The sequence below is a fragment of the Clupea harengus genome, chromosome 5 (genome assembly GCF_900700415.2).
Source record: "Clupea harengus chromosome 5, Ch_v2.0.2, whole genome shotgun sequence".
Lineage (NCBI taxonomy): Eukaryota > Metazoa > Chordata > Actinopteri > Clupeiformes > Clupeidae > Clupea > Clupea harengus.
Genome location: NC_045156.1, coordinates 9899991 through 9927129, shown reverse-complemented (window position 1 = coordinate 9927129; position 27139 = coordinate 9899991). Strand labels below are relative to the sequence as shown.

The window sequence follows — 27139 nt, the reverse complement described above, 5'->3', positions numbered from 1 at the left end:
AAGACACCCTGAAGTTGGAAACGCTGGGGGTACACAGGGAGTTGTTACCTTGGTTACTTGGGTGGTGGTTGCTGAGGTAACATTTTCCGTGGTGACAGTGAGAGGGGACACTGCGGAGTCTCTCCCTAGAGAGCCTGCTTTTACCTGCAGAGACACCAGAAGGCACAGAGTGACGACCAAGCGGCAAGCTGCCTCAAGGACACACACACACACACACACACACGTGTTATAACACATACATTCATTCTTCAACACACACACACACACAAAAGCCAAGAACATGCTTACATCCACAGATTCAAAAGCTCTCTGTCATACACACACCCTCTCATTCTCTCTTACTAAAATTAATTCTTGCTCTAACACACACACACACACTGAGACACACACTCACATACACACACAAACTGCTGCTATTTGTTCCAGACAAAAAATAAATTCTCCTTTGCCAGAAACATCATCCCCTCAACAACAACACTGTCATTACGTGAAAATCAAAATGCTTCACCCTCCAACTCAGGTCCCAACAAAAACACAAGAGAGCCCAAAAAACATGAAATAAATGGTTTGTTGTTTTTTTTTTGTATTTATGTTCTTCTTCCAACAACAACCCATTCATTCCACAGGGGTTCCTAAAGCACCAATCACACAGACGGCCGGCAAACGACAGACATTCTGTGGCATTCATAGAAATGACACATGCTGGCAAGGTCCCGAAAGAGGGCACAGCACTCACTGGAGACCCATTCTCTCTGCTAGGTGGAGGAGCCTCCTTGTCTCCGTGATCCTCCTGGCTCTGAAACAGACAACAGGGCAGGACTGGAAAGTCACACACCCGCCACGCATTGCACAGTCGTACCCTATCATCATCATGCTCTATCATCAGACTGGGCAAGCAGCAGACTTGTGAAAGCTCTCGGCTCATAGCTTGAGCCAAAACAAAGCTAGTGATAAGGCTGACAGAAATGCAGCAAAGCACTCTTCCAAAAGCAGTAAAAACTTTTTTTTTTTCCTTCCCCTCTCTGTGTGGGCTCTGGAACGCTTCTGCATAAACAGCAGACGCCGTCACCTCACCGCTTCACGGAGGTTGTTCTGCAGGGATTAAGACTGCGCAAAGCAGCATTCTTCACAGCCTCTAAGCACTGTTTGGAGAGGAGATATGCAGCAATGTGGAGTGTCCACATACAAGCCGATAGAAAGAAGATGGGAAGTGGTCTGATATACCCAGCTCTTACAGCACAGCGTGACACTGTGTGTCCACTCACACAAGCAGATAGAGAGAAGATGGCAAGTGGTCTGATATACCCAGCTCTTACAGCACAGCTCTTACAGCACAGCTCTTACAGCACAGCGTGACACTGTGCGCCTGAGCTCACCCAGAGGGCGAAGCATGGTATACCTTTCTGAAACACTTCATTTCAGTTTGCCAAAAGAATGTGTCTTTGATATACTGAGGACATGTTTTTTCGATTGTTTATTTGTTTGATTTGCTTTGTTCCTTCATTGTTTTAACCCCAGGAGTTATATTCTCTTGAGAATGCGTCGCCCAGAAATGTATCAGTGACACAAAAGCACAAGCATGCAGAGCTTTAGTCTTTCCAAAGAGCTCTGTGGCGAAAACAAAAGACCTCTCACAGCTAAAAAGACACCTCATATGGCGCTGCCTGGCTCATGCAACAAAAGCACTGGCATAACCTTTCCAAACTCTCAGTTCAGAGTGGGCGGGGGTAACCATACCATGTCGCCCTCTTGTGGTTGAGTGTCGTCAGTGCTGGAGAACTTTGTCTCCATGCAGTTGACTTCACCTTGTGTTTGCTGCAATGCAAACACATACAGCGCAGTGCACACATCAACTTAACAAATAGGCTCCAGACACACAAGGGCAAATGGGCAAAGAAGGGCACAAAAAAAAACACCTAATGTCCACTGGCATTAATGAGAATGTGATTTCCTCCCTTAGCGTGGCCTTCAAAGACAACCTCCAAAGCTTATTGGTTTGACTCATCCTTGTGCTTAGACGAATGGCACTGCAGATGCACAGTAATTACATTTTAATCAGGCACCTGTGGGGACACTCTGGCTCCAAAACAATGTCCCAGGAGATGAATGGAAGGCCCCCCTCTCTTTCATCGGTCTCATTAATTTTGTGTCAATACTCTAATCAAGCAATAACAAGCCTATTATGTCATCCCCTCTAACATAATTATTCACCCCATACAGTCAGGAGCTGTTATTAAAGAAACATCCACCCTGGCTTAGGAAGTTATTCTACAAATACTGTTCATTTGCCGGTTAAAAAACTATGTTATAAACTGAATCAACCAAAAGCCCTTCTAATTATACAGAATGAAATGTGTCATGATTATCAGTGCATAAATAAATGTCATACAGCACATTCTACACTATGCATATACAAACAGAACTTTTACAAAACGATAAAATGGCAAAGCAGTCAAATTCTTCAAACATCTTTTCAACGCTTACTAACGAAACATGCGTTTACAATGTTGTCATCATGATAAATGGCGTAGAGATGTGTACCTGTTCTGAGATGTCTATGATGGTGGGGGGCACTTCTGCACCATTGGAATGGGGCTCCTCTTTGACCTCAGCCCTCCGCAGCGAGTGGGCGATGCTCACAGCATTAGGGTCTTTCCTTGCCACAGGAGGCTGGCGACAGAACAAGACATACACCTCCGTAAAACATCAAACACTGATGGGAGACTCCACGTCTCTATAGCCATTTTAACAGACAGTTCAGGCCTGCGTAAAGGAGTGTATAAAGGACTGCCATTGCATTTTAGGGCCGTGGTGCTGAAGCGTCAGGATGTGCTGTGCTTCTCTACATGCTTCTGCATGCCAGTTAGCCTTCAGGTCCAGGCATAGTGTGTGGTATGGTTTTATACAATTACAATATCAATGACCATTGTTCCTATTCACTTGACAACTATTTATAATACACACATTTCAAGTTCACCCAATAAAGTATATCAGATCAACTTAAATGGAAATGTTAATGAAAAATTAAAACATAAGACAATAAATTATACATACATAAATAAATAAATAAATAAATAAAACATAATATAAAATAAATAATATAGAAACATATGAAATGGAATTGTATTTGTGATAACATGCGAAATGCGAAAAACAAACAAAAATAAGGGTTTTAACCATAACAAAAACAACATGAATAACAAAATCATTCCAAATGAAAACATCCACACTCAACAACGAGGGAGCTTTGCTTTGCTTTGTAGATGACTCTAGAGTAACCTACATAGAGAGCAGTGACAGACGCTGTGCATATCAACCATATGGGCAGTGGCGCCTGAAGAAGAGTGCATCCATCGCTGAATAGTAAATAGTTCAGGGAAGACTTATCAATAATAGAAAGAGGGGTTCCCTGATTGCTGAGTGTGGATAGCATATGTGACACTACAGGGAACTGGACTGGCTCCACTGTGGAATTGTTTAAATGAATAAAAAAGTACACCAAATGTAAATCAAAATGAAAAAGTATGAACACAAAACAGTTACTTTGAAAACGGAAAAGGAAAAGAAAACTGAGGTTCAGGATCAGTGATGAACAGACCAAAACTTGAATGGCTCAGGAAATATCTTCAGGGGGGTGAATTCCCAGAAATGAAGCTTAAGAAAGATGTAAAAATCAGACGCTTACAGCGTCTACCTCGTGGTGTCCTCTCTCCTCTAGGGGGCGCTGTTCTACAGGGGGCTTATCCTGCCCCATCAGGCGGGCAGAGTAGAAATGAGACGTTTCCTCAAAGTCATCACAGCCCACCTCCGGCTGCCCCTCTCCTCCTCCGCCCCTCTCAGCCAGCTCACTCAAGCCCCGCGAGAACTCCTCCGTGCCCGGGTGGAGGTCGGTGATGACGGTGAAGTCCACCTCCGCCTCCAGGCTGGACGTGGAGCTGACCGTCATGCTGGAGCACTTCCGCTCGATGCCTAGGAGCGCGTCCTTCATGAAGACCGACTCGCGCTCATGCTCGCGGTCACGCTCCTGCTCCTCCAGGTCGGAGGCCGAGATCGGTCGCCTATCCCAGGGTTCCCTCTGTGCGTGGTCAGACAGGGGGGTACACAGAGAAAGGGCAGGCCATGCCCGTGTCACTTCCTGTGCCCGTGTAGCCATTATGGGGAGGGTGTCATGGAAGGTGATGAGTGGGTGAAATATGACGACTGGGTCTTCGGAATGACAAGGTAAGACTTTTTCTGAATTTCTAGTTAGCTAGTTAGGTAAAACTACAATTACACATCCAGTTCTCAAGTTTGAAATCATCTTTCTCAAGAGCTTGTAATTCAAGACCACAACAATCTCATTGTATCACAGAGAGCAGTGAGATGCATGAAGCTGCAAGCCAAGCTAACATTTCAGCTATATTGTGCTATCCAACTGTACAAATAACTGCTGGGATTTGATAGGAAACCACAGCAGGATGAAAAAGGAGAAGCTAACATTTTTGTCACATAATTTTTTCAAATGCCATCTAAATTTGCAAACACAACTTACAGAGAAGGGTGAACAGATATCAAACAGATATAAGATCTGATAGGAAACGATAACAGGATGAGTGAGAAGCTAAGCTAACATTTCCGTTGTATCACTTTGGAAAATGATAGCAGAGAGACATTTCTGTCCGATTCTACTTACAACTGGCATACAACTTTGCAAGCACATGAGAGAGAGAAAGAGTGAAGAAGAAGAGACTGTGAACAGAGATGGGATTGGATCAGAGAAGGTGTCAGGGTGAAGAAGCAGGGGGCAAGATGGACACACGCAGGTACAAGGGAAGGCAGGGAAAATGAGCCTGATCAGCAAGTACATGCAACAGTAAACAACAGACACAAGTCATAAGTCAAATAAAATGAGAGACCTTAGCCTCAGCTAGCTGTTCTTCATTGATCGCAGGGGTAGACAGAGGCTCCTGTGGGGCAAAAGAAAAAGCAGACTGTAGTTAGCAGGGGAAGGGACAGAACAGGAGACATGAGACAAATGCTATTGGAGAGGCCAGGTGTGGACGTCTAGCACAGTATCCAATATGATTCAAGAACCTGCCTCCTGGCCCCCACAGTATTAATGTATGGTTATACTATAGAGTGACAACCTACTGTTAACACAGGCATTGTCTCACTCATACATTCAATACAGCCCTGCGTTTCTCGCAATCTGGGTTTTTTTCTCTCTCTATTACACCTTGAGCACCCTAAAGGTTCTTTGCATACTTATCAATTTTTCCCAATAATAATAATAATAATAAAGGCCTAGGCTGATGACAGAGTATACATTCTTTAACCATGCTGAAGCCAGATTAAAAAAATAACTGAATCATGAATGAGTTGCTTTTCTAAGACCAGAAACCTGAAGAGTATGTCTGTTTTGCTGCCAGAAAAAAGAAATGCCATGCAGTAATGGATGGAATATGATTGCCCACTGCATTGTTTGTCCTATACACAGAAAATGGAATCGCTGCAGTCATTCAATTCAGTGAACGTGGCAAGCAATGCATAGACACAACATACATGCCTCCAAAATGTTGATTTTTCAGATATATGATTATAAAAACAACTGTTCTGATTCACCTTTTCTATTTATTGCAGGACTGCTGCATCAAAAAAATGTATTCTGAAAAACGAAGGGCTTTTTCATTCACAGAATATTTACATACTGGTGAAATATTTTGAGAATATTTTGCCCATGTGGAACAAATACAGTACGTTACAAATTAAATTCTCAATTCACAATTCATTGCCAGGTTAATATCGGCAAAAATGAACTATGTTGTGTTAATAGTGGGTACATTCAGCAGTTTCACACCGAGGGAGCGTTTTCATGCTGTCATGTTGGACTTGGCAGCTAAAACCTTCTCACAAGACATCCACTGTCCAAAGGGCAAATCGAACCGTTTCTTCTACTAACCAGCTCCATTTAGCTTTAACGTCGAAATGCCAAGAGGGGCGGTTTTCTTTCGAGCTGTGACGTCCGCCACTTCTGAACCAGCGACAGCAATCAAAAGAGCAATCGAGGTGATCTTAACCTCATATGCTTCTTATTTTCTGCCAAGGCACTCTCGCTCTCACCCACCCTCTCGCTCTCGACCTCACAGGCTTCCCACCACTCTCAGTGCCACCGCTCGCACATTGCCACCCATTTTCAACGACGGTTGGCAGCTACATGCCAGCATCCTGACTCTCATCAAATATGAGAAACTATTTAAGCTGCCAGATTCCAGCCTGGCTCAAATTCTTCTCGTTCCAAGGGGATCGTGTCTAATTACTGCGACGGTGAAATTACAGTGCTCTTGGTTTCTGGGCTGAGGTAGTCACGCTTTGAAACTGAGCACAAACACTGATTGGTGCTTTTAAGCTCCTCTCTGCTTTCCATCAGTAGCTGACACTAAAATGAATCTGGCCTTGATGCACACCAGATGGGTCAAGAGAGAGATGCCACCTAAGAGACACCAATAACAACATATTTCTCAGTGTCATCCAATTGGTACTGTCTTATTGATCGTTCTTTTCTTCTTTCCAAGCAGAATCACAGCAGCATAAATAAAACAGGCCACTAGAAATAGAGAATGCAGCATACTGCGGCGTATTCTCAAATACATCTTTTTAAGATGTATGCCAGTCTGGACCATTTTTTCATACATTTGCAATTTGGCCAAATAATGCCCACTTCTCTATTTGCAGATTTGCGAAGACGAATATGAAATCAGACCAACTTCAGAGGCACAGCAGTAACATAAGAAGCCTTTATTTAACAAAAGTCTACTGTATTTTGGTAAAGGTCCTGCAACCCTTGAAAGTTTGAGTGGATGAAAACAGTGGACTGGTTGGAAAATCAGAGGATAAGGGGCGTGGAGAGAGGGGGGTTATTTCATAAACTACAGCCACAAACTGAAGCATGAAAAGTGCAGAGAGCGTTTTGGGGGACGAAGCCCTCTGGTTGATTCTATGCCTACACAAGCAAACTTAGATACAGGGTGCTATGAGGTGAAGGGGGGGGGGGGGGGGCAGGGATAGACTGAGGGACGGCCAAGGAGGGAGGGTGGGTGTGGGGAGGTGGTTATTTCCAAACTCATAAAAAGGACAGAAATGCACTCATGGCTGCATTAGTGCACCAGCCAATTACACACATAAAGAAGCCATACAAGTGGTGGAACCGAGTTCTCTCCTGACTCGGTTCCTCATGTGCAGACATAGATGTTACATGATATGTTTCAGTCAGTCAATCAAATCGATCAATCAATCAATCAATAAATCGTTTCGTTGAAAAATAAAGAAAACACAAATAAAGAAACAAAGGAAAAAAGAAAACAGAAGAGAATGGATGTGCTGATTCAGTCTGAAGCTCATGCGATGCTTTTGTTTCCGAATGAGTGAAAAGCAGAGGGGATGCCAAGTACAGTTACCGCATGTCTCCTCTCGGCTGCTCCGTCTACTCCAGGGTCCTTGCCGGGGTTGCGGCTGTTGCGGAGAATGAGCCCAGACTCCCGGGCCTTCTTCGTTTTGACCGGGGGGGTCGGAGGAGCATTCTTGTTGTATCCAGCGGCCCTTGGGCTGAAAGGTGGGGCCCCAGCAGCACCTTGGTCAAACTGAAACGGGTCGTCCCTCGAGCCGCCCGTCCCGTGCAGTCTTGTTGCAAGGTCGTCCCCAAAAGTTCTCTCCTTTGGTTGGAACTGCTCCTCCCAGCTCTGAAAGACGGAGTGACCCATCATGGTCGGGGACTTAGGTGACCCTACTGGATATGGATTGGTCAGAACGGGGCTGGAAGCAGAGGGCCTCTCTGCAAAACTGGAAGGCCAGATGTCGTTCCTATTGATGTCGGTGGATTGTTCTGGTAGTTCGTTCACTGGAATGAACTCTCTTTTAAAGCTACTGCTGAGTCGTTTGCACTCTTCATCCGCTTTGAAGCTGTTGTCTACCTCGTCTCGGTAAGAGGAACTCTTGGACCTCTCGGGTTTCAGTGGAACGATCCGTGTGATTTCGACATGAGCGGAGCCTGTAGATTTCCTCTTCTGGGCTTTGTCGGACTGAACCTCTTCAAACATGTACGACCTGGGCCTGTCTCTCCGTGAAATGTTCACCGTCCAGTCGTTCGTCAGTTTGTTCGCATTGTGCCCTACGTTGTCCTCGCTGTCAATCATGATCATTTTTGTGACTTCCTTCTGCGAGACGATCTCCATTCGTCCTCCAACATCCGCCGCTCCTTTGACCGAATCTACGCAAGTTGTGTCTTCCCCTCTCTTTGTTTTTGTCAGATTCTCTCCCTGTTTCTTCGACTCATCAAACATGAGACTTCCCCGAGTAATGTTGCTCTTGCATTCATCTGTTACCCTGTTTTTGTTTTGGACCTGTGAAGCGGGAGCAGTCACTGATGTGTCCTCATCATTCATACTAATGTTCATCTTCATAGCCACAGGCTCCCTTTTCATCTGTATCCTAAATGGGCTCTCGTGGAGGTCGGCCTGATCATCTTCCTCACCCACTGATGCGTTTTCCTCGTCGGACACTTCGCTCTCGTCTTTGCCACTTGGACTATCCGTCTCTTTCTCGTACACAAACTCGGTCGACATGCCTAAGTTCAGACTGAGAGGTCTCTTCTCCCTGCAGACCTGGTGTGACTGATGCTCGGCTGCTTGAGCCGGGACAGGGGATTTCTCATTTCTGGGCCAGTTGTCCGCCTCCGGTGGAGCTTCGCTCTGTGATTCCTCTTCCTTCGACTCACCTTTGATTTTGGCAGACAACTCCGCCATGATGCAGTTGTTGTTGTTCTTCAGGCTTGACTCTTTGCTCGACTCTTTGCTCTCGTCTCTTGGCGGCAGCTTTGGGGATGGGAAACAATCCATCTGGACTTGCATCTCCTCACCATCCTCCCCAGTTACTTCGATATGTATCATTTTGGTGATCTCTTTTTCGGACTCTTTCTTTCTCTCCAAGCCGGGATCCGAGGCTTCAGAAAGTGAACTTCTATTAGGCTTATCCTTGCTGTCCACCTTTTGGTAATTGTCTGGCTGGCAATCATCCTGCTTTTCAATCAATACCCATTCCTCAGAGCCCTATATGTTGATATAGATCAAAACAGTTAGTTTGCCATCCATACGTTATTGAGCTAAGGACAATACTAAAAGGACAAATCACATGCAGCAGTTTGTTTTATCAGTTTAAGATATGCTGGAGCATGCGCCACTATTTCAAATTTCAACTTGAAAGACTTTTAAAAATTGCCACACAAAAATACTGTTTGCACTAAAATCCACTCTTTCAAGACATCAGATCAGATATATCACAAAGCTGAAGACTAAGCTTGATATGACATAACTGATCTGATCTATTTTGACTCTAAAATCTAAAATGTACAGCTAGGACCCATTTCAAGCACAATGAGAAACATGAGGAAAGGTTGCAACCTCAGGAGAAGTCACCAGGGTCTTCTGCGTGAAGCCCTCCAGAGATGTGACGTTACTGGCATCCATGCCCCCCGCACACCCCACATCCTACCCCAACCCCCATCAGAGCCAGCAAAAGAGAAAGCAAAGAAAAACTGTTACCATTACACAGTCATGCCACAAACATCTTTATCCAAAGACTGAAGGCGTCCTTAGAAACTTGTGTGCCGTCTAAAAACAAACCGAGCATTGACCTTTGTGTTGCTTGTCATCAAACAGTACAGGCATTTGAGAGAAAAAAGTAAAACAATAAATACCACTCCCCTCCTATCTGAGCCTGCAGAGAACTAGGAAGTCAACTAGTCTGGTGCTCTTATGTTTGAAGAGCCAAATGAAAGCAAAAAAGTACAAGGGGGTTAAACTACCTTCATACCCCTTAGAAATGCTGTTATATAGAACAAAAACCAATCGCAGTACATTAGACCAGAGAGCACTGTTGTTGGAGCAGCTGTAGCATTATATAATTGAAAATTGTGATTCCAGCAATGCCAAACAAAGGGGAAATTGTTCAAGTGACATCAGGTATCGTTTCATCTTTGAAAAGGGATGACAAGCGTCAAAGAGGAGATTTCATGGTTGAAAAGGGATTTTTCTTTTCTCGTATTATTCGCTGTCATGTCTGAAATGGCATGCTGAAGCAGCCAGACAGCGGAGATAACATTCTATCAAAACAAATCAATGCAATGCCAATTCTCATCTGATAAAACGCTCAGGCTGGGGTCAAAACATGGATTTTATCCTTATTTTCCCCTCAAATATATGGATACTCCAGGACAGCCAGACACAGCAGATAAAATCACATTAAAGGCAAATACATAGCATGCTTATTTTGTATGGCTACAAAATCATTCAACAGCTCAATATCTTGAGGAAAAAAAAAACATGGATTCTTCACGATTGCTCATCTTTTACCAAAGCTTCATTTCTTCTTCACCCATAAAACAGATATGATCTGCTTCTCTGATGCCGCCACTACACAAACACACACTTATTTCCTGGCCAGTTTGATATTGAGAAGATGACATTTGGTCGTTCTCAGACAGCAGGGCAGAAGGTGTCGGTAGAAAGAGTTATATGATTAATAAAACCCCCTTGTCTGTTTTTATCTAGCTGAAGTGAAGAACTTGAGTTGGTGGATCGGAGCACAGATTAAACTTTATCCCCTGGGGTTTCTGATTTAGGGAGACTATTACAGCTTTCCTTATTAGCAAGACAGTAACAGACTCATAACCATTGGATCTTTGTACTCCAGACCCTAGACGACTGATACTTAATCAAGTTATTAACTGTACTGTCATGCACCATGTTCTTCTCTGAAAACCCCTTGAAGTTTGAAGTCATTATTTGACCTAATTGGTAAAATGGCTCTAAATCATCTCACACATCGTTATGAACTCTCTGGGTATGGAGCGCATTTTCTTCCAATCAGACACCCAATGTGATGTCTGACCAAGACATAACAGGATATCATATATGGAAATACAGAACTAACTTCTTGGTTCATTACACAAATGTAATGAGTAAAATGATTCAAAAGCACAGCAACACACAAAGGCACACACCTACAACACACATACAGACAATAACACACACATACACAGGCTAGAAAAATAAAAGTGGTATTTAGTATCTAGACACAGGTAAAGCTTGATCTGTAGACCATGGTAAAAGACACTACAGAGATACAGAACAGCATAACATATTGTAACGTGCAAGGGGTTAGCAAAGCTTCTGCATTGCTTAGGCAAGAGACTCTGCACATTGACCATTGATCCCAGCAAGCTATGCAGTTAAAGAGTTGTTAGGGAACGGAGAGGTGTTCTGAATTCGAATTATGGGTTTCATTCCTCCCTTGTGTGTGTGTGTGTGTGTGTGTGTGTGTGTGTGTGTGTTGGCTTTGCTGTCTGTGTCATGTGCCCTTTAATGCCTGAGTTAAGCCCGGTATTAGTTTTGTGTTATTGTCTACAGTCGGTGTATTCGTTAGTGCAGAATGAGACCTGTTTTCGGTTTTCCCTGCTCGGTATCAGTGTTTCCTGCCTGTGTGCTTTTTCAAAACAATAGGCCTGCAGCCAGGAGACATGACACTCATAATCTGTCTTCTTCGAAGAACCCACCAATGCTACAATATAAATCCACAAGTAGAAATATATGTGTGGAAGTGTTTATGTGTACTAGTGTATAGTTCTACCACAAATTATCTACACAGCGCATTCAGCTAGTGCAGAGTGCTGTATGAATTCAGGACATTACAAATCTTAAGGTACTGAAAGCAGCATTGCCAGTGCCTGTGCCAGTGCCAGTGCATGTGCCGGTGCCTGTGCCGGTGCCGGTGCCGGTGCCTGTGCCGGTGCCTGTGTCGGTGCCAGTCCCTACGCGGAGCTTAGATTATGCACAACACTTTTACATCTGTCCGTTGTGAGCTCCAGCTGCTCGGCTGCACAGCGGGCACTGGCCCGGGAAGCGTCCCATACTCACAGCCTTCTTCTCGGGCGTGCCTCCTGGGGAGCCCCCTGACAGCCGCTTCTCCCGGGTCGTCAGCTTGCTGTTAGGCTCCTTCAGAGCTCGCTTCAGCTCATTGATGCTGGCCTGGTGCTTCAGGAGAAAATCTTCCGACTTATCCATGAACTACAGCCCAGAGAGAGAGAGAGAGAGAGAGAGAGAGAGAGAGAGAGAGAGAGAGAGAGAGAGAGAGAGAGAGAGAGAGAGAGGGGGAGAGAGAGAGAGAGAAAGAAAGGAATCGATAGGAATCAGAGATAGAGAGACAAAGAGTGAGAAGAAAAAAGGGAATTAACATTTTTTACTTTTCTCCCTCACATGTCTTTATTAACTAGCAGTGATGGGAGCATGCAGAATTACATTTATTCAAATCAGGATTTCATAGACATGAAAGGGGCATAACGTGATGAGGAATAATTACAAAAGCTTCAGACAGTGGGCCAAAGTCATCTTCTTGAACAATGGACAAGGCTATCTGAAACAGCACCATAGCTGCATGCAGTTGTTCATCCATTTTTTTTGCAGACCATTGAAATGTTACCGTAGTAAGAACAGCACTGTTTTTCACATGATTTTCTCTCTCTTATAGCGTGACCTTTGCCAATGGCTGTGGAAACATTATTCCTCATCACCATATCTATTAAGTGCATATACGCATATTAGGCAGCCAAACTCTACCCACTCACTTTGTCTTTTTCCCCTCCTAGTCTGGACTATCTCCACTGTGGGATGCTGCTATAGTCTCTCCACCTGATCTACTTGCAGAAACCCTCAGCCTACACCTACCCATCCCCACCATACTGTGATGCACTTATTCTACCCCCTACTCTGTGCTTGCCTTTTCCTTCAATGTAAATAATTGCCACCATCGACTTCGTTTTCTGTTCCATTTCTCTACTTACTCTTGTAATAGTAACCTTATGAGCACACTGTATACCCACTTAGCTGATCTACAGTACTTGAATGCTCTCTCCCCACCCTATCCCAATATTGTATCATGTATATACCATGTTGTTTGTATGTATTGTGTACATACCATGTTATGTTTGTATGTATGCATCATGTATATACTATGTTATATATACTATATACCCCCCCCCCCCTCCCCCTTATTTTTCTATCTCTACCTCTCTGCCCAAGCAGATGCCGCCGCCGCCCCCCTGTAGGTTTCTAACTGTTACCAGGGAGTTTCCCCTTGCCCCCATCTCCAGGAGGGTTTTAGGCCCTGGGCTCTGTAAAGCGCCTCGCGATAATTTTATTGTTTTGGTGCTATAGAAATAAAAATGTAATTGAAAAAGAAAATTGACATGATATGCGCACTTATATCATCTAATAACTGTGAAATGGTGTAACAAAAGAACCGTCAAGACCGTCAAGAGCTGTTTACAAACAACAACCAATTTGCAGTAGAGCGAATATTGGGCCATTAAATTGACAGTCACAGATTATAATTGCTTAAGGGTGGATGACTGGAAGATTTACTTATTTGGTTGTTAGCATTCAAACTGAGAAATTGTGATTGGTACTGAAAAGCTGCTTCATGCTGTGTGTGTTCAGGTGTCTGTTTATTATTTTAACCTCACAAGTTTTTTGATGACCATGTATCCAAATGTGAAAATCTTTAATTATATATCTTGAAAAGAGAAGAATATAAAAAAACGTAACTCTCCTAGTCTGTTCAGTAAAGTTACATTTTAAGCCCCTAGAGGTATGTTAATAAAAATCCAATCTCCTAATAAATATAATTGATGACCTCATAAGAGATCTTTTATGAATCTCTCTTTTTTTCAAAGTTATGCAACTAAAAATGTTGGACTAACTTTTCAGCATTTTAGCTTCAAAGCATGAACCTTTCAGAACACAACTAAGAGAAGAATAAATGCCCTGCCACACAAGCAGCCCCTGGCAGTTTGTGCGCCCAGCCCATCTCCAGCACAAGGGGAATTGTGGGTAAGAGGAAAGGCTGAAACAGAACAAAGACAGCGGTACCTCCTGATGGTGGCGTGGAGTAGACTCCAGCTCCTGCTACACAATTGAATGGAGAGAGACGGAGGAGACATGGGAGGACGGGCAGGCAGAGGAAGAGGAAGGGGAAGATGCAGGTAAGGAACAGAGGAGGGGAAGGAGGGAGGTAGAGAGACAGATGGAAAGGGAGAGTGCAGACAATTAAGTTCAGGAAGGCAAACAGATGGCAGATGGGAGATACAGATGGACACAAGCCCACACAAACATTCAGTACAACACAAACTACTGGACTACGATCAGACTAGAGGCATCTAAAGACATGTACTAAATTCTACAAGTACAGTAACCAACACAGGTTGGTTCAGTGGCATGCTGTTCGCCTGAAATAGACAGTTATATCCTAAGTGTATTTGAATCTCAGGTCTGTTATATATATTTATATATCTTCCTTTAGATGCAAAACATCCAAATTATGAAAGAATATCACACTTTATATAACTGTGCCCTTTGTAAATACACTTTTAAGTACAGTGCACTACACTGTAACATAATGATGACTACCAGCACATTGATACTTAAGGCAAATCCCAGTGTTAGGGGTTAGGGTAGCCTATTCGTATGTACAGAGTATCAGCTCTTACAATGACAATTAATCTTACACTGTATTAAATGGTATAATTACAATGTATAAAGGGTACTGTAATATAAGGTGCTCACAAAGTTTCACAAACTAGGATATACACAGTAGATGAAAGGGCAAACCCTGGCAGACAGAAGGCTATACAAACAACACAAGAGATACCTCCTGTTGAGCCTCTAGAGTTGCTTCGTCATCCTCCTTCGGTTAGCAATGTGTGCAGGAGAGAGAACATATTAGTAAAGAGAGTGTAGAGTGTGAAGCAGCTTAGTCAAGCATAGACCACTAAAAGAGAAAAGGTTTATAGAGCTAAACAGCCAATCAAATGACACCCCTTTTTTTTTGGAGCGCACACACAGAGTGGAAAGCCAGAGGACCACGAGGAGCCATTTGAGCCAAATTTGACCAAGTGTATAGGGTTAGAATTATGGACGGCACCTTTAAAAGGAGGTTCAAATGCATGGTAAGTATGAAGGACAGTAGAGTCCTGGTAAGAGCTCATCTCTGGAGATCATGGACGGCACCTTTAAAAGGAGGTTCAAATGCATGGTAAGTATGAAGGAGAGGAGAGTCCTGGTAAGAGCTAATCTCTGAAGACCTAGCACTGCAGAGTCCCACTGCAGTAGACATGAGGAGGAGAGGAGAGAGAGGCTTAATCATAACGCTGCCTCTGAACCATGTAATCACACGCTCTGGTTATGCGGTAACCAAAAATGTCAGCCAATGCTCAAAGTAGCTACGTCGTTAATAACAGATTTTCAGTGAGCAATGACAGGGTGGAAAATGTTGTTGTCCTTAAATATCCACAAACCTCTTTTCTCCACAGAATAAGTAGGGGAATATTTATAAGAAATTGGATTTTATATGAGAGAGAGAGAGAGAGAGAGAGAGAGAGAGAGAGAGAGAGGGAGGGAGAGAGAGAACGAGAGAGGGAAAAGGCAATAATACACACAGTGGTCTGTTGTCAAATGTCTGCTAGGCACAGAGAGAACTGGAGACTCAATTTTTTCCATCTCCTGCTCAACATGTGGGTAAACACAGACACTCAATTCAGAGGGGAGCGGAGGGGATCTTTCCGGGACAAAAGGTGCGTCCCGTAGATTCCCATCTGTTGGCAAGGCTCCAGACTGAGCGTGTTATGTTTTTAAAGCAGGTACTGACTACGGCCATGGAACAGGAACTATGCTTAGTGTGCTATTGCTACGAAATTAGATTCCGTACCAATAGTTTGAATATTATCAGTCCAGAATAATTTTTTGGGGAACATGGCATTTGCCAGTGGAGAGGGTCAATCCGAGTGAATCCGAGTGCAGCGTTCAGTCGACGCGGGGTCATTAGGGCCCTGTGCTAGCACTACATTCTCCGCTGTCAAACACCATGTTCCCTTCTGTCATTTTAGACTGTATGTTTCGTCAGTGTATTCGTAAACTGATTAAAGTTGCTGACCATAATCAATTCATTAAAAGTGGGCACCAAGCACCTAAACAAAGGCAACCTGCTTTGACTGCGAATCAAACCCTGATCAACTGGGTACCAACAAGGTATCATTGCTGACTACTGCACCACCAATACACAGAATAGGGGGCGCAGACTAGCAACGGTGCTAATCTTATAGCCATGGCGTTCCTTTCTTTAGTCACTTTGTTAACAGAAAGCTGAACAACAGGTAGGCTGTTGCTGTGTTTGAAAAACATCATCATGGCAGGTCAGGCAAACTGTGCCCACCTGCACCAGTAGGGGGCTATGGTGCAAGAGTGATCCACATGCAGACTCAAGTTCTCAAAAACTCAGCATGGTTTATAATCACTGACTGTGTACTGTACTATGTGCGACTTGCATGGGCTCTCTGGTCTTGAAATGTAAACACAGAATTACTGGCATAAACTCTGCAGGTCAAGTGAAGTGGGCAGCACAGGTTGGGGAAACAACAACATGAATTGAGAGGAGACCCTGAGATACTATGTGACAGAACAAAGGGTGATTGACACACTTGGCAAAAGCTGGCTTGTGAAACGCAATGCCTTTTCAGCACTGACTTGTAAAGGGGCCACACCACCCGGGAGGCTAAAGTATTCTGAAGGATGTTTTTTTTATGCTTTACTAGGAAGATCTTTTATTCATTCGCGTGCTGGTTTCCTTTTGTTTCTATTACAGCTTCCATCCTTGTGAGGCAGTAGGGAAACCAAATAACCTTGGTAGGTCAGTTGGATTTGAATCACAGGCACATATCTGCTAAACCCTTCATGTAGGCATTCAGCTGGGGGGTTCAGCAAAGCTGTCACACCACCGTCCATTGGAAACCTGGGGGGGAGGGAGGGGAGGGAGTACTCTTCGTACCTTAATCTCCTTCCTCTTGGTTGGCGTGGTGACGCTGTCAGGGTCCTGGTCCAGCGGGTCCAGGACCAGGTCCTGCTCGTACTCGGTGTCCAGCTCCTGGTCCGTACTCAGCTCGGTCCTGTGGTCCAGGTCGTCTCCGGAGGGCGAGCGCGGGAGCTCGCTGACGCTGCGATGCGACATGCCGTCCTGGTCGTGACTCAGACCAGACACAGGCCGGGAGAACTCTGCAGGTAGAGCGGAGGGCGGGTGGGTGGGGGGGGGCACACGGACAGAGTTAGGGGGAGGTTCACTTGGATGACTGGATGACCAAAAAGCACTGAAGCACTATGACCTTGCTGTAGCTACAGAAGAGGACCAAACAGCCAAAGAAAGAAAGAGGGGTCATTTGTCAAAAAAACACACTCTACCCACACTCCAAAGACATAATATTCTTTACAGTTGCCATGGCAGGTGTAATTCCAATTCCGAAGTACAACTACGCAAATGTGGAGGAACTCTCCAGTGACAGCCTTGAATCCTTCAAGAGCTTAGAATTCAGGTACATGTTGTGAAAAACATCTCACAGAGAGAGAGAAACAAAGAGAGAACTGGTAGATCTTATCCTATTATTGCAGACTCAAATGCTGTAATGCTTTTGGAGAGATGGTCCTTGATGTGAAAGACAAACCTGTCTAATCAGTCCAAACATGAGAGCTATTTATCTACTCTTAATATTTTTTTAGTAATGAAGACTTATGATTCAAGTACACACAATCATCAACATACTGCTAACAAAAGTAGCTCATTGACACTTATCACTGGTTGCTCATATAGAACTCATTGTTACTTATCAGTGGTTGCTCATATAACCTCACTGTTACTTATCACTGGTTGCTCATAAAACTCACTGTTACTTATCACTGGTTGCTCATAAAACTCACTGACAATCATCAGAGCTCATTGCTCATATATGGTCTTCTCTGCTCACCTCCATCCAGGCTCCGGGAGAGCAGGTACCTCTTGCTGGTGGAGCGCTCAAAGTGAGGTGCGGGGCGGTCGATCAGGGCGCCGGCCTGCCTCGTCTGGGCTTGCGTCCGTCCGCTGTACCGGAACTTTGAGCCCATGACCAGGAAGCCTTTGGGTGGCGGCTCTGGGGACACTAACCTGTAAGGGGACGAGATTATATTAAATTCAACATTATTGTCAGAGTGTAGAGTACAGGCAAAGAGTGTGATGTGAGTGTTTTGCAGAGTACAGCTACAAAGACAATGAAATACAGGTAAGTCTTCATAAGAATCAGAATCAGGTTTTATTGGCCAAGTAAGTTTGCACAAACAAGGAATTTGACTTGGTAAAGTGACTCTCAGTGTGCTTACACAAAATATACAACACAATACAATACAATACAATACAAACAAACAAACAAACAACAGTGCAATGGACTAAGGAGTTTAAGAAAGTATGTACAAGGCGGAATGGCTATATACAGTAGCTGTGAAATGTTGCACAACAGTAGTGCAAAGAAGAAGTGGAGAGTGCGAGAAGTGCAGGGATAAATATATAAATATAAATATATATGCTACAGTGGGTTAGTTGTTCAGAAGTGAGACGGCGAGGGGGAAGAAACTGTTTTTGTGTCTGGAGGTTTTGGTGAACAGTGATCTGTAGCGTCTACCAGAGGGGAGGAGTTTGAATAATTCGTGTCCGGGGTGTGAAGGGTCTGCAGTGATTTTTCCTGCCCGTTTCCTGACTCTGGAGGTGTACAGGTCTTGGATGGTGGGCATAAGACTGACATAACCATGTCATAAACATGGCAGGGTCATGGCAGAGGTCATATCTTGTTATAAGTCATCACAACAGCAGGTGTCCACTTATTTGACAGTGTCATGTAACTATTATCAGTAATTGTCATGACAGCTCTCAGAATTCTTTATGCCATAACAGTTTATGTCACAAGCTACTCAGCTATTATAGCAGCATGCTGTCATAACAATTACCGATTTTGGCAACATGACACTGTTCCATTACTGACCCTGACTGTCATAGCATCTTATTTAGGGCCCTGTAACGGTGCGGCTGCCCGTTACCGTGGCGGTAATGCATTCCGGGGCTAAAACACACACGGGAGACAACGCTGACTACATGCACACGGTTTATTTAAACACAAACAACCATCATACTTCACCACGATCAGTACCGCATATTGGACATACAACCACCAAACATACCGGGACTGAAAGCGTGTGGCGTGTGGACTTCCAAATGTAATACAGAGGGACAACCGGATTAGAAAGTCGGGAAGGTCCTTTGAACTTTGGGCGCATCCACGTCAGACCTGCACAGGCCAAGTTTGTGTGAAGAGAGGGGTGTGATAACTGGTGACTGATGTAAAGTGCTATGTAATATAATAAGAGTGTATTTGTGTAGAACTTGTCGGTAGTACTATATGGAAATGTATTGAGAGGATAATGAGTCGGAATGTGTATTTTTATTGGTAATTGATGTGCTATGTGTAATGGTTCAGGCCGGGGAAAATAAATACCAGCGCAGAACTGATCTTGAAAGGAGCGAGAAGTCTTAGGGGAACAACTTCCCACCCCTTAGACGAGTATAGGTTAATTGTTTAGATTGGAGTGCGACAAACTTGTTAAGTTTACTCAGGATTATTGAGAGTGTACTTTGGCATTTTTGAAGCTGAATTGTTTAGGGTTTATTTATTTATCGAGAGCTATGGTTTGGAGTTTTTTTTGCTTCTGTTTTGGTTTTTCTCCAGTCTGGCGTGTTTGCCTAATACCAACGGCCATTAAACATTTGCCATTTTTGTACCACGAACATCTGAGACGCTGCCTCCAGTTCTTTCTACATCGCCGCGAGGCCGGCCATCCTACAGGCCCTATGATTTCTGTGATGCTGAGAATGTGGACGGAATCGTGAAATTCAGTACGAATCTAGAAAAAATTAAAACGGAAATCACAGAATTTGGCAAAAAATTAAACGGATTACATAGGGCCCTACTTATTACAACATGCCGTGACAAGATTATGATATGTCTGTGTTATCTAGACAGGATTCAAGGAAAGTGTTACCACATTGGGCATCCAGACAGAGCTGAGGATGGAGGACGAGCCAACATGAATCAGCGCCGAGAGTGCAGCTGACACGTTTAGCGGAAAAAATGTTTGTGACAATAGAACAGGGATTTAGGTCATGGGACATCTAAAAAGGGACTTCTTGCTGACTTTTCTAAATGGGATTTATATTTGAGATGAGGACATGGAGGATCTGAGAAAAGTTTAGGGTTCTCTCTTACATCTGCCGAGAGGCAGCCCAAATGAGTCACCCTTTGCTGCTGAGGAGAGCATCTTTAAAACATTTTTCATATACAACAAGCCAGCATGCAGAGTTCAAGCCCAAACACAACTTCCAAAAACAGCCAACACGGCTCACAGAGGACCCCCCCAAGCCTGGAGTGTCATGAGTGTGTGTTTGGGGTTGGGGGGGCACAACGAAAGGCAGCTTTGATCACAGCACCCCTTTAATCACATCTCAGCACTTCCTCAGCAAGCACAGGAATGCTCCTGTAAGCAAGGAAGCATGTACACACACTAGGAGCAGTATTACGCGTTTGTGTGTGTGTGTGTGTGTGTGTTTGTATGTGTGTCTGTCTGTCTCTATCTGTCTATATGTGTGCGTGTGTGTGTGGAAGATTTCATGACGCGAGGCAGCGCTTCCTGAATGCTAAAGTAGCTGTGTGCAATGCTCTCACTTCTGAGCTCCTGTGTCTCGTTTTCAGCTCAACATCTCTCTCGGTCTCCTCACTTCAACCAGGTTCTCACAGCATGCGTGTCTTACTCACAGGGCTTAGTTATGAATTACTGCGGTTAAGATCGGTGCTTAATGCGCTTGTCCCAGGGTGTTTGAAATGTCAAACAGCTGCTTCAGAATGTGTTTGAGCAAAAAATTACATGTGGGGTCTGGAGGAATTTGCTTTGGAGGAATACATACAACAGGAACAAAATACAGCTGCAACCAACCAACTGCATGAACTACAGAAAGTGAATATAGATGTGTTTTACGTACCCAGTTGGCAACTAACTGTTAGCCAAGTCAAGGACGTTCAAGTTGCAAAACCTGAGACCCTAACCGTGAATGTGTACGCTAAACGTGTTAGTCAGTGTGTTTCGAGGCTATGTAAGTAACCCAGAAGCAAGACAGTGCCCCCTTGTGGATGAGGCATTTTTGTGAAAGTGTACTGTCTGAACTACAGTGTAAGTTGGACTACTACGGCAACCCCTTAACAGATGGCAATTCACTTGAGTACACTTAACTTCAGTGACATGAAATGTGAAATGTGTATGTATGTTCAAGCACATCATCTTACTAAGGAAAATGTACACAACACAGTAAATACACAATAAACAAAACCATCAGAAAAAAAACCCCAATAAAGACGAAACATCCATCGGGTCCTACCTGAAGAAGGTGTGATGCTCTATGCAAACCTTCCAGAGCTTCTTGGCGGCCCTGTGGTTGGGCAGCTTGAAGCCGATGGTGCTCTCAAACTGCTCATACTGTGCGAGAGAAGGACAGGTGCAATGACGTTAAGAGGGTAGTTTTACATCAGAAACTAAAAGGCCAGTTGTGCCACCCTGATTGCCTATGGCAAGGAGCCAGTGTGTCCTTCACCCTGACTGAACTCGCTGAATCTTTCAAGTATTGGTGTGTAGAACTGAGAGTGCTATTAGCCATCAAAGACGAATACATGTGTAATCCACTTCTCACATTGCTTGCTGGACAGAGACGTTATTGATGGGGTCATTCAGTGGATTACACTGGCTGCCAAGTCTCCGGCCGTCACTAGGTTTTTTCTGAGCTCCACAAAATGAGGGTCCATGAATAGTTCTTTTACTGCCCTCCCCCAATCCTTCTCAATGATGAAAGTTTTATTTTTCAAATCTTTTTAAAATTGCTTTAATGCACTGGAACCCATTATCGTTTCTAGTGCAGAGTGCACTCAAGAAACTTAGAGCAGCAGTTTGAATAGAAACAGCCTAATGTGCTTTTTAAGAAAGACTGCTCTTTCCGAGGAGCTAAATAACCAGAGCTGAGAGAGGGCTGCGGCGGACATCTCACTGCTACAGCTGAGTGTGTCAAATCTCAGACGAAGCAGATCAGAGTCACAGATCAGTCACACTCCTGAACTCTGAACAAAGTCTATTTATGATGAATCTGTAATCTCCAAGTCTGCACCGTGGTGGCAGACGATCAAGCCAGCGGATGCCCAGCTGAGGGCAGATATACCGAGGAGGGAGCGGGGGGTGAAAAAACATCTTTTAGCAAACAGAGGGGACAAACACGAAGCGTGGCATTTCATCACTCTATATTTACACTCTCTGCCCTCAACCCTCCTCACCCCCCCCCTCCCCCCTCAGCCCACCCCCTCAACCAATTCTGGGCTTGTTTGCAGCTGCGCCCGCAGTGTTAAAGAAGCGCTGGTGGCATTAAAAAGAGTCCCTTTCATGCTCTCTCTCTGTGAGATCATTGTGCCAGCAGTGAGCTGTCAGAGCAGATCCGGTCTCCCTGCAGCCCAGTAGGGGCCTGCCCAGACCAACGGGCAGAGAAGCTCTTTAGGAGAGGAACCCAGACCTTCCTCTTGCCAATTTCCAATTTCCTTCATAGCAGTGGGGTACAATGAAAGAGAAAGAGAGGGGGAGAGAGGGAGAGAGGGGGGGAGAGGGAGAGAGAGAGAGAGAGAGAAAGAGAGGGGGGAGAGAGAGAGAGAGAGGGGGGAGAGAGAGAGAGAGAGAGAGAGTAAGAGAGGGGGGAGAGAGGGAGAGAGAGAGAAAAAAAAAAGAGAGAGGGACCTCTGCATCACTCACTGCCACCCAATCTCCACTTCCAAGATGCCTTCGCTTTCAGCATCTCTCATTTCCAGTGATGTTCCACCCTCACCACAACGGCTAATCAGTTTCCTCAGTCCGCTTAGCAAAGGCTTCAATGGCTGCTTTACCTCCAAACTAGCCCAGCTGCAATATACATTGTTTCAGACCAATAGAGAAAAGTGTTTGATTTTAAGTTTCTCCCTCTTTGTCTCTCTCTCTCTTGCTCTCTCGTTTAATTAAGTTGTATTCATTGAATTCCACAGTCTAGGCTTCATTAGAGGAGAAAGCTTTTACCGTGTCACGTCAGATCAGAACCAAACAATGGACTTAAATTACCTCGCCTGGTCGGATCTTTATGTAAAAGTTGCTCCTCTTGTAGGAGATCTTGAGGATCTTTGGCCAGGCGAATCGATTGATACGGAGCCGGTCCCGGTATATCAGCAGGCCGTTGGCACACACGCCAAGCATGATGTCAATCCCCTCGGAGTCCTGAGACACAGCACAGACGCACAAAAAGAAATTAAAAACTAAAAAAAAAAACACTGAATTTGGTATCTACTGCCTGTGGTTTGTTGCATTACACCAGGGTGACGACTGTTTTATGTTTGTTTTTTTGTGCTGTTTCTTTTCTTGTGTTTTCTTTTCTTTTCTTTTCTTTTCTATTTTATTCTCCACTAAACTTCCCAGCTGCTCCCTCCGGGTTTACTTTTCTCTTTGTTATTGTAGTGTCTTTGAACTGTACTGTGATGGAGGTTGTATGTGTGTTTAGCGCTGTTCTTTTCTTACGAGTCCTTGAGCTTTGTAAAGATTAATAGAAAATAAAAGGAATAACTTTTTTTTCCATTTACACACACACACACACACACACACACACAAACACTAATCTTCCCATATGTTGTATGGCATCAACACTGCATGCAGATTAAATGTTGCATCCCATATGTTTTATGGCATCAACACTGCATACAGATTCATTGTCCCATCCCTTATGTTGCATGGCATCAACACTGCATACAGATTCATTGTCCCATCCCTTATGTTGCATGGCATCAACACTGCATACAGATCATTTGTCCCATCCCTTATGTTGCATGGCAACACTGCATACAGATTCATTGTCCCATCCCTTATGTTGCATGGCATCAACACTGCATACAGATTCATTGTCCCATCCCTTATGTTGCATGGCAACACTGCATACAGATTCATTGTCCCATCCCTTATGTTGCATGGCATCAACACTGCATACAGATTCATTGTCCCATCCCTTATGTTGCATGGCAACACTGCATACAGATTCATTGTCCCATCCCTTATGTTGCATGGCAACACTGCATGCAGATTCATTGTCCCATCCCTTATGTTCCATACCTTGGCGTGGTGGAGGTCCACTCCATACATGGACAGCTTCTTGGCGTTCTCCAGGAAGTTGATCTCGGCCTCTGCAGGAGTCATCCCCCTGCTCAAAGTTACAATAATCAGCATGCATCAGCAGATGCACTGGTACCCAGTCACCATTAACACACTACACTAAGTACAATACGCTTCATTCATATTTTCAACCATATCAATCAAAAATACAACGATCACACAATATAGATTTCAAAAGTCTCTTATATTTGAGTCTTTATATAGCTACTTAACACAATTGATCCACTGCAACTCAGTATCTAGCAGTACTGTATGGCCAACGGTATAGATCTATCCAGTTGGCCATACAGGGCTAATGTTCTGGATGTTTGGAACATAGTGGCATGGTTTGGCATCAAATTCAGGCAGCAAGGACAGAAGGCAGAGACCTCTGTGTGGTATTTTTGGATCTCGCGGATGCCTTTGGATCGGTGCCACACAGGCTGTTGTGGAAGGCGTTCGGTTACTTTCAGGTCACTGAGAAGATTTCAGCATTAGTCAGGGCACATTTTGAGGATATTTAATTGTGCTTTAAAAGGGAAACTTCGTGAATTTTCAACCTGGGCCCTGTTTTAAGGACAATTAACAAGCGAAATTGGTCCAGTTTTGAGTTAGAACTGACAGCCGCAAAACGGCTATACAATGTAATCCCATTGGACATGCATCCGCGTCAAAGTAAACTGCTTTTTTCTGCCCATGACAGGCTCAGAATGTCATTATATTGTAAGTGTCTGACTACATGTAAATGATCCCTACAGAAATAGACCTGTGTCTGTCTGTTTATCTCAATAACTGTAAAGAAAATTTACAAAAATGACTATTTCAGAGGTTGAAACAGAGGTGGAGAGTCATGAATAAGGCAGTTAGGAAATTACTTGGGATGCCATGTTGTCTAAGTACTGTAGCTTTATATGGAAACATTTTTGGAGTTACCAATGACCAGCTTGGTGGAGGAGTTCAAATGTGCTAAGGCCAGCCTGGAGATGACTGTCAGTTTGATCCAGCTCCAACAGTAAAAGCAGGGAGAAAGTGGAATCCACAAGGAACGGGTAACATGTACAAGGCACATTACAGCATAGGTATATCTTTGGGGAGGTACAGAGTGGAAGAGCAGAGTTTAGGGCTAGGTGACAGTTGGAAAGCATGGAGTAAGGCTACAAGGAACTGTTAACGGAAGCGAGGAAACGAGGTTGGAAAGCAAACACAAAACCAGTGGAGATAGGTGTTAGAGGCTTTGTGGCTAAATCAACCACAACACTTTTTGAGGATGATTTTTGAGGATGGTCACTCAAAAGAGTTTTAAAGGAGTTGTTTGTGGCTGCTGAAAAAGCAAGCCAGTGGTTGTGGCTGAGGCGCTTGCAGACTACTTGGGGTCGTCAAATGCTCACAAAGGCAGCTTTGTTGATGCATGTGACATTGTGAGGATTGGCCAAAGTGGGAAGTCCTCAACTAATAGCACGACAACTTGAACATCTTTTCCTGTGTATAACTAAAATCATATAGTATCTCAGTCCAATATCATTGCTGTTCTGGACAGCATTTTCCAAAAGCATTGTTGATCAACCACCATGATAACAGTGAGAGAGTGTTAAAAATGATAGTCTCTCTATCATTTAACTGTGGTAGCTGTTCAACAGTGCCTTTGGGAAACGCACCCCTGGTGAGTGAGTACACAGGTGATGTCTCGTGTTCTCCATGCAAGTGCTTTCCTCACCTGTAGTTTCTATGCAGCTCCATCACCCTCTCCTCCAGCTCTCGAGTCTGGTTGGGGGCGAAGCGGAAGTCGCTGACGTAGTCGGAGCTGTGCTCGTCATGGTCGTAGTCACCCAGCTCCGCCTGCACCGCGTAGGAGCCCAGCAGCGCGTGTGTGACGAAGGAGCAGGGGAGCCGGCCAGAGAGGATGTCATCCCTCAGCTGCAGACACAGGTAATATCTGTACAGAGAGAAAAAGTGTGAGAGAGAGAGGGGGGGAGAAAGAGAGAGAGGGGGGGGGAGAGAAAGAGAGAGAAAGACAGAGAGGGGGGGGAGAAGGAGAGAGAGAGAGAGATAGGCAGAGAGAAGGATAAAGTGAGAGGTAAAGAGATGGTGAGAGAGAAAAAGAGAGAGAAAGTGAGAAGAGAGACAGGGGCAGAGAGAAAGACAGAGACCGATTGCTCATTGAAGTGATTTAAAAAAAAAAAAAAAAGAAGAAAAAAAACTAATGATAATTACACAGCCAATTTTCCTCTAGGTGCTCCCCTAACTCAAGTCAATCAACTGTGATAATGAAACACTGCAGAGAAGGTAAACAAAGGGGAGAGTAATCACAGCCAGATACCTCCACAGCAGATAAGAAAAGCTCCCACTTCCAAAACACTGGCTGCACTAAGCTACATAACCTTTGGTTCCGAGAAGTCCCAGCACAAGGCTATCTCAAATCTGCAGCCTCCGGCATGGGAGATGAGTGTGCTAGTGGCGAGGCTAATACATGGGAGATGACTGCTAGTAGCGAGGCTAATACATGGGAGATGAGTGTGCTAGTGGCGAGGCTAATACATGGGAGATGAGTGTGCTAGTGGCGAGGCTAATACATGGGAGAGGAGTGTGCTAGTAGCGAGGCTAATACCCATGGCGGCTAGCATCACTAGTATGTCTCCTATGGTGTCAGGGAGTGAGTTTCACACACACTGCACAGCTCTGTGCTCACAGGCCTCCATTATACATACCTGGTGATGTCTTCAATAAGCTGGGCAGGGTCTGGTGGGTAGAATTTAACCGCAAAGGCAAACTGCCAGGGGGAGGCTGTAGACAGACAGACAAACACAAAGAGAGAGAGAGAGAGAGAGAGAAAGAAAGAAAGAAAGAAAGAAAGAAAGAAAGAAAGAAAGAAAGAAAGAGAGAGAGAGGCAGACAGGGTAAGGTTATGGGGCCTCTTTAATGGAGGGTGGATCCACCTGACAAACAGTTAAAGGGCCTGCAGCGAG

At 44.4% G+C, this 27139-nt stretch overlaps 1 protein-coding gene across 9 annotated transcripts in view; it reads right to left on the bottom strand.

Moving 5' to 3' along the window:
- The window catches only part of LOC105909843 (band 4.1-like protein 1), a 92136-nt gene that overhangs the window by 5211 nt on the left and 59786 nt on the right, over positions 1-27139 (bottom strand). For 3 of the 9 annotated variants that reach the window (XM_031567636.2, XM_031567638.2, XM_031567637.2), the window contains exons 6-23: positions 26882-26957; positions 25891-26109; positions 24138-24228; positions 23103-23255; positions 21358-21455; positions 17873-18048; positions 16906-17129; positions 14734-14769; positions 13956-13991; positions 11946-12095; positions 9432-9518; positions 7434-9080; positions 4896-4946; positions 3686-4075; positions 2542-2670; positions 1738-1815; positions 737-796; positions 49-144 (exon numbers count right to left, since the gene is read on the bottom strand). In XM_031567636.2, the coding sequence (XP_031423496.1) occupies positions 49-144; positions 737-796; positions 1738-1815; positions 2542-2670; positions 3686-4075; positions 4896-4946; positions 7434-9080; positions 9432-9518; positions 11946-12095; positions 13956-13991; positions 14734-14769; positions 16906-17129; positions 17873-18048; positions 21358-21455; positions 23103-23255; positions 24138-24228; positions 25891-26109; positions 26882-26957 (3797 nt within the window). The remainder of the gene's footprint in view (positions 1-48; positions 145-736; positions 797-1737; positions 1816-2541; positions 2671-3685; positions 4076-4895; positions 4947-7433; positions 9081-9431; positions 9519-11945; positions 12096-13955; positions 13992-14733; positions 14770-16905; positions 17130-17872; positions 18049-21357; positions 21456-23102; positions 23256-24137; positions 24229-25890; positions 26110-26881; positions 26958-27139) is intronic. The other 6 variants (XM_031567639.2, XM_031567642.2, XM_031567640.2 and 3 more) reach the window with 6 other exon arrangements.